The sequence below is a fragment of the Babylonia areolata genome, chromosome 31, assembly GCF_041734735.1.
Source record: "Babylonia areolata isolate BAREFJ2019XMU chromosome 31, ASM4173473v1, whole genome shotgun sequence".
NCBI lineage: Eukaryota > Metazoa > Mollusca > Gastropoda > Neogastropoda > Buccinidae > Babylonia > Babylonia areolata.
Genome location: NC_134906.1, coordinates 22,264,014 through 22,281,006, shown reverse-complemented (window position 1 = coordinate 22,281,006; position 16,993 = coordinate 22,264,014). Strand labels below are relative to the sequence as shown.

General features: G+C 42.8%; 1 protein-coding gene across 1 annotated transcript in view; it reads left to right on the top strand.

The window, feature by feature from the left end:
- The window catches only part of LOC143275841 (sushi domain-containing protein 2-like), a 159,694-nt gene that overhangs the window by 132,724 nt on the left and 9,977 nt on the right, over nucleotides 1-16,993 (top strand). Inside the window, exons 9-18 of the mRNA XM_076580131.1 lie at nucleotides 768-1,057; nucleotides 4,794-4,937; nucleotides 6,707-6,862; nucleotides 8,457-8,600; nucleotides 10,317-10,442; nucleotides 10,749-10,884; nucleotides 11,712-11,848; nucleotides 13,054-13,236; nucleotides 14,075-14,231; nucleotides 15,814-15,906. Coding sequence (XP_076436246.1) covers nucleotides 768-1,057; nucleotides 4,794-4,937; nucleotides 6,707-6,862; nucleotides 8,457-8,600; nucleotides 10,317-10,442; nucleotides 10,749-10,884; nucleotides 11,712-11,848; nucleotides 13,054-13,236; nucleotides 14,075-14,231; nucleotides 15,814-15,906 — 1,566 coding nt within the window. The remainder of the gene's footprint in view (nucleotides 1-767; nucleotides 1,058-4,793; nucleotides 4,938-6,706; nucleotides 6,863-8,456; nucleotides 8,601-10,316; nucleotides 10,443-10,748; nucleotides 10,885-11,711; nucleotides 11,849-13,053; nucleotides 13,237-14,074; nucleotides 14,232-15,813; nucleotides 15,907-16,993) is intronic.

Here is a 16,993-nt window from a genome sequence, read left to right as displayed (position 1 = left end):
TTGTCAGCTCCAGAACGATAACAACACAACACAACTCACTGGGCATTTCTGTTGTCAGCTCCAGAACGATAACAACACAACACAACTCACTGGGCATTTCTGTTGTCAGCTCCAGAACGATAACAACACAACGCAACACAACTCACTGGGCATTTCTGTTGTCAGCTCCAGAACGATAACAACACAACACAACTCACTGGGCATTTCTGTTGTCAGCTCCAGAACGATAACAACACAACTCACTGGGCATTTCTGTTGTCAGCTCCAGAACGATAACAACACAACACAACTCACTGGGCATTTCTGTTGTCAGCTCCAGAACGATAACAACACAACTCACTGGGCATTTCTGTTGTCAGCTCCAGAACGATAACAACACAACACAACTCACTGGGCATTTCTGTTGTCAGCTCCAGAACGATAACAACACAACACAACTCACTGGGCATTTCTGTTGTCAGCTCCAGAACGATAACAACACAACACAACTCACTGGGCATTTCTGTTGTCAGCTCCAGAACGATAACAACACAACACAACTCACTGGGCATTTCTGTTGTCAGCTCCAGAACGATAACAACACAACACAACTCACTGGGCATTTCTGTTGTCAGCTCCAGAACGATAACAACACAACACAACTCACTCGGCATTTCTGTTGTCAGCTCCAGAACGATAACAACATAACACAACTCACTGGGCATTTCTGTTGTCAGCTCCAGAACGATAACAACACAACACAACTCACTGGGCATTTCTGTTGTCAGCTCCAGAACGATAACCCAGAGGTGTTGCTATGACCGGCGGGGGGAGCTGCTGGACGTGCAGGAGGGGGGAGGGGGCAGCATGGTCGAGCGGTACCACTTCCAGAGTGGCAGCCAGGGGGAGGAGGAGTGGGGACCTGGGGATCTGGTGGTGCCCTGGTTCAGCTACCTGGCGGAGGACGTCGCAACATTCCTTCACTGCTGTCAGTACTCAGACATCACATATCTGTGCCAGGGGTTCCAGGGGGTGCGACCACCCACCTCCTGCCAGGGGTACACCCCGCCTGCTGCAGGTAACAAGGGGTGATGGGTTCGTCACTGTGTGCCCCCCCCCCCCCCCCTACCCCCCCATGTTAGACACTACTACTACTGCTGTGTACGTATGTATGTTAAAACTCTGTGTGTGTGTGTGTGTGTGTGTGGTTTGTTAGTCACATTTTGTTGTGTGTATGTAACAGTGATGTAATGTGTTATGTAAACAACCGTGTTTTGTAAAGCACCCAGAGCGGATTTCTTGATGGTGTGCTATATAAGTATCTGTTATTATTATCATTATTGTTATTATAATTATTATTACTATTGCTACCACTACTACTACTAATGTGAATTTATGACAGGCAGACAAAAAAGATCATTATTGGGAAGACAGAGACTTTTATGGTTCAAATCTGTCACAAGATGAAGACTTAATGAAAAAGAATTAGCACAGGCATAGTGGAGCCATTGAAATGGGTTCCAAAAAGTGAGGAGGAGGAATTTTGTTTAATGTCCCGTCACACATATCAGTGATTGAAGACATTTTGTTAAAGTATGTATGAATACATCTGAGTATTATCGGTTAGAAGGGGTGGGAGATGTGGATGAATGGAGGGTTGGGAGAAACTTGGCAAATGAGGGTAAAAATGTGGGTGAAATTTGGAAGAAAAAAAACAAAAACAACAACAACAAAACAACTCTAAATACAGTTACAGGAAATTACTTAAAGGACTTCGTAAAAGAGAAGTCGTTAAACTGACAAGCGAAACAACTGATAATGAATGCAAAAAGTCAAAAACATCAACGTTCTCAGTCACTTGTGAAGACACACTTTCGTGTACAAAAGGCTTCATCAAACTACAGTGAAAAATTATATGTTCAATTGTCAGGTTACTAAAGCATATGCACTTGACAGTAGAACAATACTTGGTCCGTAATGAATTTGATAATAGTCTGAGAGCTAAACTCAGAATTGGTCTGCGAATCGGACCAAAGTCTGAGAGAGTCAACTGACGAGGTTTTAGACTTGAATTCAAGCACCTATAAAAGTCTCTTTCTAGTATATTGCTTATTTCCTTGTATGACAATGGGCAATATACTTTTATACTATCTATATGATTTTTTGCTCCCCTTTTTGCTGCCCTGTCTGCTTGGTCGTTATAACGGAATCCAGTGTGGGATGGTATCCAACAAAAATCCAAAAAGTGACTGTGTGTGTACGTTTCACGCACAGTGTAGCAGTGGCCCAGTGATAATGTGCCCAGCAAGGAAACAAATGTACTTTGGTTCAAGTCCAGCACTGACTGGGATTTTTTCGCTCCCCACTCCCCCCTCAACTAGACCTTGAGTGTTGGAGTCTTGTTGCTAGTCTGTAGAATGAGACAGTAAACAGAGGACCTGTGTGCAGCGTGCATTTAGATAACTCAAAAGATCCCATGGCAACAACATGTGGGGAAAAAAACCCACTCTGATAGTGAAACAAATACACTTACAGACAGGAAATTAGGGTTGGGGGGGGGGGGGAGGGGGATGTTGCACTGTGTCAACATGCTCCAATTGGGGAGAGCAGATGGAATTTCACACAGAATTTTTCTGAAATCTGTTGTGACAAAAAAGTTAGGTAATGCAACACAGCTCAGTGCAACACATTATAATGCAACACAGTTCAGTAAAAGACAGTACAGCACAATGCAATATAATGCAATGCAATTGATTTTTATCCTTAACTTGCATAATGTGCGAGAAATCATTGCAGATGTTTTGAGAAATTAGCATCCATAGACCTACATATTCAGACACACACACACACACACACACACACACATATATATATATATATATATATATATATATATATATATATATATATATATATATATATATATATATATATATATATATATATATATATATATATATATATAGGCACAAACACACACACACACACACACACACACACACACACACACACACCAACATATGTTAAAGGACGCTGTAATCTGTGAGCAACGGCTGTGTTGTGTGGGTTATGAAAACACATGCTCACCATGCGCCACGCCCAGAAACAAAAATACGGCAGCCGGGAACACGAGGGTTAAAAAAGCAAAAACGAAAACGAAGACGATGGCTTTCGTTATTGCATACTTCTAGTGTCTTTTGTGGATCTTCAGGTAGAATACACATTCCTCCTCTTGTTCACACCTCCCTCATCTTCACACCTGGAAGGAAGACAGCTCTGTATATGTTGGTGGGCTTTTTTTCTGGAATCTTTTGCGTGGTAAATTGTGAGGAATGGCAAGGCACCAAAGCTAGAGGTATTCCTTGAGTTTGTATGTGGTGAGGGGAGTAATATTTAGGCTGAATTTTGTTTTGCAGAGATGGGTTGAGGTCTGTTGCCGCACTGTTGGCATGTTGTTAAGTTGGGGAGATGTTTGGCTGTTGTACTTTTCATGTCTTGTTGTTGTTTTTTCATAGTTTTTATGGTAATAGTATTATGGTCTGTTTGGTTTGCTTGGTTTTGGTGGTGCTCACATGTGTGTGCCTGCGTGCGTGCGTGCGTGTGTGTGTGTATTTCTAGCCTGAACGACAGTGTAAGCAGTTTGAATAGTCTTTAAGTTTTACATTTTCCCACTTAAAGTGATATTACTTATTAGACTGGGGGTGGGGTGGGGAGGGGGGAGTGGAAGGTTTGGAAGCAACATGAGGAGGTTGTGGCAGTGTGCATGTTTGTCCCAGTGTGTACATGCATGCCTGTGTGGGAGTAGGTGTGTGTGTATGTGTATGTGCTTGTGTGCATGTGTGTAAGCAGTCAGCATAAGTCTCTGTGTGGGTGTATATGCTTACATATGTGTGTGTCAGTATGTCTAAGAACATGTAAGCATTCAGTCTGAGTCTGTGTGGAAGGAGATGATTGGGACCCGCCTTCCTGTGCCAAGCCCTAGACACAGTGGATGTGAATTCACTGCCTTCCTAAACCGAGCCCTAGACACAGTGGATGTGAATTCACTGCCTTCCTAAACCGAGCCCTAGACATAGTGGATGTGAATCCACTGCCTTCCTAAACCGAGCCCTAGACACTGGATGTGAATTCACTGCCTTCCTAAACCGAACCCTAGACACAGTGGATGTGAATTCACTGCCTTCCTGTGCCAAGCCCTAGACACAGTTGATGTGAATTCACTGCCTTCCTGTGCCAAGCCCAAGACACAGTGGATGTGAATTCACTGCCTTCCTAAACCGAGCCCTAGACACTGGATGTGAATTCACTGCCTTCCTAAACCGAGCTCTAGACACAGTGGATGTGAATTCACTGCCTTCCTGTGCCAAGCCCAAGACACAGTGGATGTGAAATCACAGCACTGATGGTTGTAAAAGGCTTTGGGACCTGTTACCATAAACTTTATGATTTTGTGTATATGTGTGTGTGTGTGTGTGTGTTAGCACATGTTTGAAGCAGTCAGTAAAAATCTCTGTGTGTGTGTGTGTGTGTGTGTGTGTGTGTGTGTTACCACATGTATTAAGCAGTCAGTATAGGTGTGTGGGTGGGTGTGGGGGGATACACATATCAAGCACTTAGTGTAAGTCTCTTTGTGAATGTGTGTGTTGTCATGTGTATGAAGCAGTTGGTGTAAGGGTGTGTGTGTGTGTGTGTGTGTGTTACCACCTGTATTAAGCAGTCAGTATAAGTCTGTGTGTGTGTGTGTGTGTGTGTGAGCACATGTACTAAGCAGTCAGTATAAGTCTCTGTGTGTGTGTGTGTGTGTGTGCTGATAGCTCAGGCAGCGGGAGACCCCCATATCGTGACGCTGGACGGCGTCAACTACACGTTCAACGGGGAGGGAGACTTTGTGCTTCTCCAGGACACCACAGAGACTGTCAGGGTCCATGTGCACGCTGACAGAGCTGTGGACATCGATGGTGAGGGGGGTGTTGGGGGTGAGGGGAGGGAGTGACAGGTTTTGGGGGGCTTGGAAGGTGGGTGGAGGTATGGGTGTGTGTGTGTGTGTGTGTGTGTGTGATTTATGTCTTGTTGTTCTGTGTATGTGTGTTTGTATGTTTGTAGGAGATGGATGAAGGTATGTGTGTGTCTTTGTTGTTGTTGTTGTGTGTGGGGGATGGGTGGGTTGGAGGAGAGTGGAGGTGTGTGTTTGCACTTGGTATGTTGTTGTTGCTGTTGTATGTGTGTGTTTGTGTGTGTGTGTGTATGTGTGCATTGGAAGATGGGTGGAAATATATGTCTGCAATTTGTTGTGTGTGTGTGTGAGGGGTGTGGGGGTGGGGTGTGGGGGTGAGCAGAGGTATGTCATATTGTGTAATTTACATGTTGTTGCTGTTATGTGTGTGTGCACGTGTGTGTGTGTGTGTGTGTGCGCGCGCGCGTGTGTGTGTTCGTAGATATGTTGTAACTGCTGTGTGTACGTTTATGAGTGTGTCTGTATTCCATAATTGTGTGTGTGTGTGTCTTGATTCTGTAGTGGTTTGTGTGTGTGCATGTGTGTGTGTGTGTGTTTCCACGCAGTGATGTGACATTACTAGTTTTGACTTTCAGCAAATCACTGCCAGATCCTATAATTATTCCTAAACCGTTAATGTGTGCAGATGACCTTTCATATCTTTCTTTCTCCTTTTTTTTATATTTCCCTTTCTGTTAGTGAGAAGACAGTTATGCTGCAAATACTTCCGTTATTGCACATGTGTGCGAGTGTGTACATGTGTATATTGGCTCACACATGGCAGAGTCTTCTAACAATATCAGATGTTCTTTTCACTGATTTTGTAAATGCTTAAGCTGTTAGGATGGAAAATTTACATAGTTTTTTAACACTATTATGTGTTCTTCTCACTTATGTTATAAATGCTTGAGCTGATTGATAGCAGGAAAAGGTTTGATAAATCCAATCCACTCTTGAAAACAGAGTATGCCTATTATGGTAGAGTTAAAAGTGTCATACGTGTAAAAGCCTGCACATGAACATGAGTGCACACAGGATTTGCAGCCCCTACAGGCAGAAAGGAAAGAATTGATAACATCTGTTTTCTGTATTCTTTTTTTTTGTTGTTGTTGGGGATGGTGGTGGTGGTGGGGGTAGTTACTTTTTTTTTTTAATGCAGCTGTACAGCTGTGTTTTTGTGACTTTTTTTTTTTTTTTTTTTTTTTTGATGTGTGCATCCTTATATGGATGTATTTTTTCAGAGGTAGACTGGTGGCCTAGTGGAAACGTATCCACCTAGAAAGCGGGAGAATCTGAGTACACAGGTTCGATGCTTGTCATGGGGATGAGATAATAAAACTGAGGGCCTTTTTGTAACATGTATATAGTACATGTTAAAGAACCCACAGCAACAGAAAGGTTGTCCCTGGCAAAATTCTGATTGAAAATCCACTTTGATAGGAAAACTAATGCAGGCACAAAATAGGGGGGGGGGGGGGGGGGGGGAATGTGGCACTGCACTATGACGACATGCTCTCTCCCTGGGGAATAGCAGCCCAAATTTCATGCAGAGAAATCTGTTCTGACAAAGAAAAAGAATGCAGTAAAATAGATTCTCATTAGGTGTAGGTGTTTTACTGTGTTTCGGGTCAGTCTGAATTCCACACACAGAGAAAGCTGTCGTGACAAAGAGAAAGAATGTAGTCAGTACCACAGTACAGCTCATTACGGTGCAGGTGTTTTGCTGCGTTTCAGGTCAGCTGGGCAACGCCACCTTGTTTACGGCTGTGGCCATGTCGGTGGTGAACGAGACGGACGTGGTAGAGATCCGCAAAGATTCTGAGGAGCTGGTCGCCGTTCTCGTCAATCAACAGGAGGTGGAGATCACCTCAACACAGACACAACTCAGGGGTCAGTTCTCTCCCTTGTCCGCAGCTCTTTCCCTTGGATGCTTTCCCATAGCACCTCATCATTGGTGCTGCAATGGTTAAAAAAAAAAAAAAAGATAAAAAGAGGACAGATAAAGCAATAGTTGATAACAGTGTTGTGTAGGTTTTAAAAATACGTGGATAAAATACTGGTTCAAACAGTGTTGTGTAGGTTATAAAAATACATTGATAAAATACTGGTTCTAACAAGTATTGTGCCCTACCTGTCTGTTAGTAGAGAGTGCCCGTCTTTGGTACTGTTAGTTACCTTGAAGACTTGGTGGGTGTATTGTGGCCATCATCTAGGTCTGTCATTTTGTCAGGGTTCAGTGAAAGGAAGGTGTTCATTGACAGGCCAAACATGGCACACACGGAGCAATGTTACTCACTGGTTGTGAGGGCAATTTGGCATGGAGAGGGAGAGACAGTGTGTGTGTGTGTGTGTGTGTGTAGAAAGTGCACCAGAAAGTAGTCAGTTAAGCAATTGTAAAATGACTGACTTTGAAGAAACTGTTACCTTGCTTAGAAAATGGTTATTTGTTGTGTGCTAATGGCACTGAGGGGGGTCTTTGCATGTAATAAGTAGGGGAAGCAAGTCTGATTTATGAATTATTGATACAGAATAGAAATTGTCTCCCTTTGCTGATCAGTGTGAGTTGATTTGCTGATACCATTATATATCATGGAAATGTTTTGACATTGTTCTCTTTCAAGTGCCAAGATCCTTGTGTGTGTGTTAATCTCTTCAGTTTGCCATGATTAATTTGTGTGTAATTACCCATTAAAAAAAAAAAAAAGATACAGGAATGTGAACTGCATATATTTACAAATCTAACATCAACATTTTTACAAAACAAATTCTTAAGAAAAACACAACAGAACATAAACAAAAAAGAAAATGGACATGACTCACAAAATCATTGATGAATTTCCAGCATTACTTGACGTGACCAGCTTTTGATTGTGGTATACTCACAACGCCTTAGCTTAAGTTAAAGAACCCTCAGAGTCTCCTTGGCAAAATTCTGCAGAAAAAATCAACTTTGATAGTGAAACAAATACACTTGTAGACAAAGAAATATATTGAGAAAAAGATATACAATACAATACAATGCAGTTCAGTACATTACAGCACAGTACAGTACAGTACAGTACAGTACAACACAATACTTCTCCACACATTTTGTTGACAGCAGTGTGATGATGATGGTGCCAAGTTTGACAAGGTATGAGAATCAGGCAAGTAATAGCACAGTGGGGTATGTTATGACAAAAAGTAACACAATACAGCACAGCATGGCACAGCACAGCACATAGGAATATATTCGATAGGAAAAACAAATAAAACTGCACGCAGGAAAAAATACCAAAAAATGGGTGGCGCTGTAGTGTAGCGACGCGCTCTCCCTGGGGAGAGCAGCCCGAATTTCACACAGAGAAATCTGTTGTGATAAAAAGAAATACAAATACAAAAACACAACACAACACAAAGCGGTACAATGCAGTGCAATGCAGTGCAACACAGCACTTCTCCACATACAGTTTTGTTGACAACACTGTGACAACGGTGGCGCCAGGTATGACAGTCTATCAGAACCAGACGGGTAACGGCACGGTGGAGTTCACGGTGGTACTGGCTCCGGCGGGACTGTCGGTGCTGGTGTCGGTCACGCCAGATCTGCTCAACATCATGGTGCTCATCGGGTCCTCCCAGCTGAAAGGTGGGCCTGCATGCATGTGCTGCTTTGTTTTGTTTGTGTTATTTTCACCAGATTTAGCTTTTGGTGTCATATACTGTACCATGTCAAACTGATGCAAACTAGGCCTATGGTTTGCTCTGTTTGGCCAAATTTCGCGCGGCTAACAGTGAAAAGACACCCCTCTTAGTCTGGCCCGCTCTTAGCCAATCAAACGCCTCTAACAGCTATAAGCGCTGAATCATTCCTTTGGCCAAGGCTCTCCACGCCATCTTGTCAGGTTTTCGCTCTGTCTCGTCTAACGCTTTTTTTGGCTATTAAGCGTTTTCATTTGGCCTTATTTTGTTATAGCTGTATGTGGCAGATCAATTGCATGTTGTATCGCAGTGAAAAAGGGAGTACTTCAGGATTGCACTGGCTCTTAGTGCTGCAGCCTTTGATGCCTGTTGTCCTTTGGAGAGCATCCCAATGCCAACTGTCGTAAAACTCTCTTGGCCAAGAGAGTGGGAATGTAACTTGGGCAAGACGCTCTTCTATTATCAAATTCTTGCCCAGATGGTCAGGACAACAGTTGCCTCCTCTGCTGTTCTGACACGGCTATCATACATAACTTCAGGGAAACATTTTCATTAATGACATCAGAGACTATGCACACCATGATGCTTCCACATCTTAATGAAACAAACCAAAACTCAAATCCTGTGTGACAGGTGACATTGTGCTGTGCTCAACAACAAAAGTAGGACTGCAAAACAAACTAGTCCAGCTTAATAAGCGTTGTCCGCAGCGGGGGGCTTAAAATCAACAAGGACAAAACTAAAATGGTAATTTTCACAAAAAAAAACAAAAACAACCCCCAAAACGTCTGGGTTTTTACATGTAGCAATGACTGCATCAAGTGCGCTGTTTTTTCTTTGGTTGCTTGTGTTTTGTCTTGTGGCCTCACCAGTGTATTGGGTTGAATGGAGGGTCACGCATCTGCTCTTTTTTTTTTTTTTTGTTTTTACCAGTTGTAGTGTAGTGTATAAGGATCAGCCTGCACTCTTCACTTCCTTGAAAGTGAAACTGTTTTTTCTGGTCGGTTGTGGTTTTCTTCTTCTCACTGGTTTATTGTCTGCAAGGTGATATACTCTTGGTTGTGATGTTCCCCCCACCCCCACTGTCTATGTGTTTTTTTAGTTGTTTTGTTCTCTTTTTTTTCTGTTGGTTTTTTGGGTTTTTTTGTTTTTGTTTTTTTTGTTGTTTTTGTTTTTTTAGGGAGGGGGATGGTGGGGGTGGGGGTTGTTGTTTATTTGTTGAAAGTTTTTTTGTTTTGTGTGTGTGTGTTTTTTTGGGGTTTTTTTCCCCCTGTATATATGTTTACGTTACATGTTTTGTGTGTGTGGTTTTTTTGTTTCTTTGCTGTTGTTCTTCTGCATTTTGTTCCTTTTCTGTGTTGTTAATCTTTCTATTTCTTTTTAAAAAAAGTTTTCTTTCTTTTAATCTGCAGATAAGTGAGCCTGTGTGAGTGGGGAGGGGGGGGGGGATTTGTGCACTTGCTGGTTTCTGAACTTAGATTTCCATTTGATAATAACCCAGAGTTTTTGTTGGCATTTTTCCATTATCGTGGTTGAATTATACTTCTTCTTAAACACATAACAGCAGATGCTGCACATACTCTCTCCATATAAGACATCAAAAACCACACCTCATGGTAATTATGGTTGGGTCATTGCTGACTTTGTGACATCACGTTTCCAGGCAACTTGACGGGGTTGCTGGGCAACTACAATGGAGAGATGGAGGACGATTTGAAACCTCGCTATGGAGATCCCATTCCTATAACCGCCAACATGAGTCAGGTGCACTATCTCTTCGGCATGACATGTAAGTATATGTAATTATAGTGGTAGGGAGTTGTAGCATGGGTACTGACATCAACCGTGCACTGGATAGCATCAGACTGAGGCTTGCAGTGATGTGGTCTGAAAGATATATTTTCAGCCTCAGGGTGCCTAAGTTATGTATGTTCTGACCCTGGGTAAAAAAAAAGCAATGTAGGTTCTATTCCAGGGTCATCAAACAAAACATTTTCTACCCGTGGATACCTTAACAATGTATTTTCTATCCCAGAGTACTTAAACAATGTATATTCAGCACCAGGGTACCTAAACAATGTATCTTCTACCCCAGGGTACCTTGCGGCCAATGAGACCCTACTCTACCACCCAGACACAGCATTCCAACTAGGTGACCAGGCAGGCTCGTCGGGAACCGACATTGACTATGTTCCAGAATTTCTGGGCAGCACGCAGGAACGGGAACTCAGGTGGGTACTCCTTTCAGTGTCAGGTCTGTCTTCATTCTCACTGCCTTCTTACTTGTTCTCACAGACAGGCGCAATAGCCGAGTGGTTAAAGCGTTGGACTTTCAATCTGAAGGTTCCGGGTTCGAATCATGGTGACGGCGCCTGGTGGGTAAAGGGTGGAGATTTTTATGATCTCCCAGGTCAACATATGTGCAGACCTGCTAGTGCCTGAACCCCCTTCGTGTGCATATGCAAGCAGAAGATCAAACATGCATGTTAAAGATCCTGTAATCCATGTCAGCGTTCGGTGGATTATGGAAACAAGAACATTCCCATCATGCACACCCCCGAAAACGGAGTATGGCTGCCTACATGGCGGGGTAAAAACAGTCATACACGTAAAAACCCACTCGTGTACATACGAGTGAACGTGGGAGTTGCAGCCCATGAACGCAGAAGAAGAAGAAGAAGTTTTCACTGATTGTGCCTCCATTCTTTTGTTTGATTAAAGCTCTCAGCTTTCTTTTCTTTTTTTTTAATCTTTTTTTTTCTCCTCACTCTTGATTCTGGGGTTTGTTTTCATAATTGCTTCAAAACTACAATGTCAGAGGTTTGTCTGTATTTATATTGCATGGATATGACTGTACTTGTGCCTAATTTTTTTTTTCTCCAGTTTTTGTTTTTGATTTTTTGTTTTTTTTTTCAGGTTTTATGCGATCAGTATTCAGTTTTTCAGTCCCCATATTGCCTTGTATGGTCAGCTGGGCTTTAGCAACAGTGGTAAATAGATAGATAGATAACTGAACAAATGATACATGAATAAATAATAGTGACCTGGTTCATCGCAGGAACGGTACCGCAGAACTGTGCCAAGGGAACGAGCAGTGTATATTTGACTTCCAACTGACGGGCAAGGAATCCATCGGCCAGGCCACAAAACAGTTCAGCGACCGCTTTGAAAACGTCAGAAAAGAAATTGCTCCAGGTATGTGCAGCGCATGTAACTCACAAACCTGATCAGTGAACTTTTTTTAGAAATATAGTCCATATTTTTGGAAAATTGCTTTATTCAAGGAGAGAGAAAAAAAGTCGATAATAAGACAAATCTGCACTGTGTACAAAATACTTCTTTTTTTGACTGACTTGTCCAAAAAAATGTGTGTGTGTGTGTGTGTGTGTGTGTGGGTGTGTAGTCACATTTTGGTATGTGTATGTAACATAGATGTAATGTTTTATGTTAACAAAGCGTTTTTGTAAAGCACCTGGAGCAGATTTCTGGATAGTGTGCTGTATAAGTATTCATTATTATTATTATTATTATTACTTGTCATACCATTTAGATCCATAACAACTTGCTAGATCTTAACACTTGCTAGATCTAAACACTCATGCAGACAAGCTAGTTAAAATGTGAAATAAACAAAATTGAATTTTCTGTTGTACACTGAAGATTGATTTAATCTTTTTCTCCGTTTCATCTTCCAGTTTATCTTCTTTTTCTTTTTCACTACTCCCTCGTCACCTTCCACGTCTGGTGTTAAACAGCCAAATAGTTTACCATTCTGAAAACCCTATACATGTAGGCATTTGATTATGCAGATTCAATTTCATTCATTTCTAGAAAATGTTGACAGTTTGTTTTGCTCACTTGCATTTTATACACTATTTTGACTTCCTTTAAAAAAAAAATTTTTTTATGTTTGAGTTATGAATAATATTCTTATGACTTTAACTGCCTAATTGGTATTTTAGATCGCTGTTAAAATCAATTTATTCTGATGACCTTAGTGACCTGAATAGTCCTTTACATCGCTGCTACAGTCAATTGATTCTGCCAACCTCAGTGACCGAAATAATGCTTTATATTGCTGCAACACATCTGTCCCCTTCTTACTGTCTTTTAGTTTCTCTAGCTTTCTGTCGTCTTGTATTTTAAAGTTTTGTCTTTCATCCCTATGAGAGCATGCATGTGAATGTCTGGTGTGAAAACATTTTGATTTGTCTCTGCCCAAGATTCAGCACTATATAGATTTTTTTTTTTTATTATCATTACTGTTGTATCACATGAGTCATTGCTACATAGATACATTTACAATTTTTGTTATCATCATCATTATTACTTCTTGGTGTTGAAATACCAGCCTGTGGAAAAGTACATATCATTGATGTTGAATCGTGTCCCGTGTGCAGTGGTGCGCTGTCCCTATGTGTACCACATCGCCAACGGCAACAGGACGGTGGAGGGCTACAAGGTGGGGGACAAGGTCTATTTCACCTGTGACAGCGGCTTCAAAGCCATCAATGGCAGCACTGCTCTGCGCTGTCTTCAGACAGGAACCTGGGATGGCACAGCGCCAGACTGTGTTAAACAGAGTGAGTCACTTTGGATATCAGGATTGTTGGGTTGTTTTTTGTTTTTTGTTGTTGTTGTGTTTTTTTCTTCTTTTGCTTGGTTTTTTATTGAAATTAAAATAGCAGACAATAATATCTATTAGTGCGAGGGGGAAAAAAAGAAACAGATAAGAAAAACAAACAGCAAAACCAGTGTTGTTGTTGCAGTGTGTGTGTGTTTCAGAATACAAATATTCTGTTCAAAAAGGCATTTCCACATTTTAGGAAAGGGGATGTTATTCATGTGACAAACATATCCTACAGTTTGGATGCCTTGTACAAGTAGATGGCTGGCCGATGTAGTTACATCTTTGCTTCATAGTGTGAGGAGCCTGGTGGAAGAAGGTGGCAGAATGGTTAAGATGCTTGTTTGACAATACAGTGTCCATGAGGGCCTGGTTTGAATCCGGTCTCGCCCTTTCTCCCAAGTTTGACTGGAAAATCAAAGCGAGTGTCTAGTCATTCGCATGAGATGATAAACAGAAGTCCCAAGTGCAGCACATACTTATCACACTGAAAAAGAACCTATGGCAACATATTTGTTGTCCTCTGGCAAAATTCTGTTGAAGAAGTCTACTCTGATAGGTACACGGATATATAAATGCATCCACTCAAGGCCTGACTAAGCGCATTTGGTCATGCTGCCGGCCAGGAATCTGTCTAGCAGACATGGTGTTGCGTACTTATGGATTTGTCCAAACGCAGTGATGTCCTCCTTGAGAAACTGAAACTGAGGAGCATGGTTGGCTATACACAGGCATGGATGCTGAACACGCGAAAGGTATAATCTGGTCTCTGCTGTGTGTGTGTGTTCCCGCAGTCCTGTCGCCAGAGATGACCGACACCCTTCTGCTGATCATCAGTATCAGCAGTGCTGTTGGAGGCTTTGTCGTCGTCATCGTCGCCATCGTCCTTCTGCGCTGCGCCGTCCGCAGGTGTCGGCGCAAGTATGTGCCCAAACCTGCCACAGATGCTGGGTAAGTCACAGAGAGTTGTGTGTGTGTGTGTGTGTGAGGGGGGTGATGTTTGTGTTATGTGTGTGTTATATGTGTGTGTGTGCGTATGTATGTGTGAGGGGGTAGATGTTTGTGTTATGTGTGTATTATATGTGTGTGTTTGTGTGTGTGTGTGGGGGGGTGATGTTTGTGTCATACATGTGTGTGTGAGAGTGTGGGATGATGTTTGTGCTATGCGTGTGTTTGTGTGTGTGTATTTGTATGAGGGGGTGTGGAGGTGTGTTTGTATGAGGGGTTGTGGAGGGGGGCATGTTTGGTCATGCGTGTTTGTGTGAGGGGTGGTGATGTTTGTGTCATACATGTGTGAGAGTGGGGGATTATGTTTGTGTGATGCAGGTGGGGTGGGGGGGTAGGGGTTGATGTTTGTGTCATGCGTGTGTTTGTGTGTGTTTGTATGAGGGGTGGGGGTGGGGGGGATGATGTTTGTGTCATACATGTGTGTGTGAGAGTGGGGGATGATGTTTGTGTTATGTGTGTGTTTGTGTTTGTATGAGGGTGTGTGGAGGGGGGGATGTTTGGTCATGCGTGTGTGTGTGAGGGGTGGTGATGTTTGTGTCATACATGTGTGAGAGTGGGGGATTATGTTTGTGTGATGCAGGTGGGGTGGGGGGGGTGGGGGTTGATGTTTGTGTCATGCGTGTGTTTGTGTGTGTGTGTGGGGGGGGTGATGTTTGTGTCATGCGTGTGTGTCTGTTTGTTTGTGTGTATGTGAGGAGGTCAGGTGGGGATGTGGGGGTTGATGTTTGTGTCATGCGTGTGTGTGTTTGTGTTTGTATGAGGGGTGGGGATGATGTTTGTGTCGTGCGTGTGTGTGTGTATGTGAGGGGGTCAGGTGGGGGTGTGGGGGTTGATGTTTGTGTCATGCGTGTGTTTGTTTGTGTTTGTATGAGGGGTGGGGATGATGTTTGTGTCGTGCGTGTGTGTGTGTATGTGAGGGGGTCAGGTGTGGGGCGGGGGGATGATGTTTGTGTCATGCGTGTGTGTGTTTGTGTGTATGTGAGGGGGTCAGGTGAGGGTGTGGGGGTTGATGTTTGTGTCATGCGTGTGTTTGTGTGTGTTTGTATGAGGGGTGGGGATGATGTTTGTGTCATGCGTGTGTGTGTGTATGTGAGGGGGTCAGGTGTGTGTGTGGGGGGGGATGATGTTTGTGTCATGCGTGTGTGTGTTTGTGTGTATGTGAGGGGGTCAGGTGGGGGTGTGTGTGATGTTTGTGTCATGTGTGTGTGTGGAGGAGAGGCATGTTTTTTTTGTTTTGTATATCACTATATATTTGTGGATACATAATTATGCATGCATCCACTTGAAGGTGTGAAGTAATGCAACAGAAATATTTCCCATGTTGTAAGATGTTCATATGTCATGCCTTTGTTGCGTAACTGTTGCATGTTGTTAAAGATTGTTAAGATTGTTTCCATGTTGTGTTTTTGCTGTAGAACTGTGTCGTGTAATTAAGGATCATTTTCATGCGTCTTTGTTGTACAACTATTTCATGTCGTTGAAGATTGTGCATAATCATGTTGTTGTTTTTTGTTGTTGTTGACAGGTCGGAAGCAGATCAGGGGTTGGAGTTACATGACATATTTCCTCCGTCAGAGACCCCCAACCCTGTGTTTGAGAACCCTCTCTTTCTCACCCAGTAAGTTCACAGAGTCAGGTGGACATTTATTTTATCAGTTCATTGTTCTGTAATTGATGGGCACAGCAGCCGAGTGGTTAGAGTGTCCGACTTTCAGTCTGAGGGTCCTGGGTTTGAATCCTGGTCACAGGCCAGGTGGGTTCTTCTTCTTCTTCTTCTTCTTCGTTCATGGGCTGGAACTCACTTGTATGTACTCAAGTGGGCTTTTGCATGTATTACTGTTTTTACCCCGCCATGTTGGCAGCCATACTCCATTTTTTTGGGGGGGGTGTATGCTGGATATTCTTGTTTCCATAACACACTGAACACTGACATGGATTACATGATCTTTAACGTGCGTACTTGATCTTCTGCTTGCATATGCACACGAAGGGGGTTCAGGCACAAGCAGGTCTGCGCATATGTTGACCTGGGAGATCAGAAAAATCTCTCCACCAGGTGCCATTACCAAGTTTTGAACCCGGGACCCTCAGATTGAAAGTCCAAAGCATTAACCACTCAGCTATTGTGCCCGTTGCCAGGTGGGTATAGGACGGAGGTTTTTCCAGTCCCACAGTTCAATAGATGTGCAGACTTGCTAAGTGCCTGAACACCCTTTGTGTGTATCTGCTTGCCAAAGATAAAATGTGCACATAATTCAATTTCAATTCAAATTCAAAATACTTTATTATCTGCTTCAACCAAAAACAGAAAATTCTCTTTAGGCTCACTTAAAATAAAATGCCCGTCAGCAAAAATCAAAGAGAAAAAAACAAACAACTGACACACCCTTCACTTATCACCATGCACACATCATTTATTATGTAAAAAGAAAAACATGTGGATAAGATACAATTACATAATGATTTAGAGTGTAACAACTGTGTGTGTGTGTTGCGTGTGTGTCCGTGCGTGTGCATGCATCGTTTTGTGCGTGTGCACGCGCGCAAGTGCGCACGCGTGTGTGTGCCTGCGTGTTGAGCGTGTGTGCGCGCGCGTATGTGTACGTTTCAATCCCATATTTCTTGTCATACTTCAGTGGGTTTGTGGGAACAAGGACATACCAAGCATGCAAGCCTCTCCCCCACATACCCCCCACCCCCCTCAC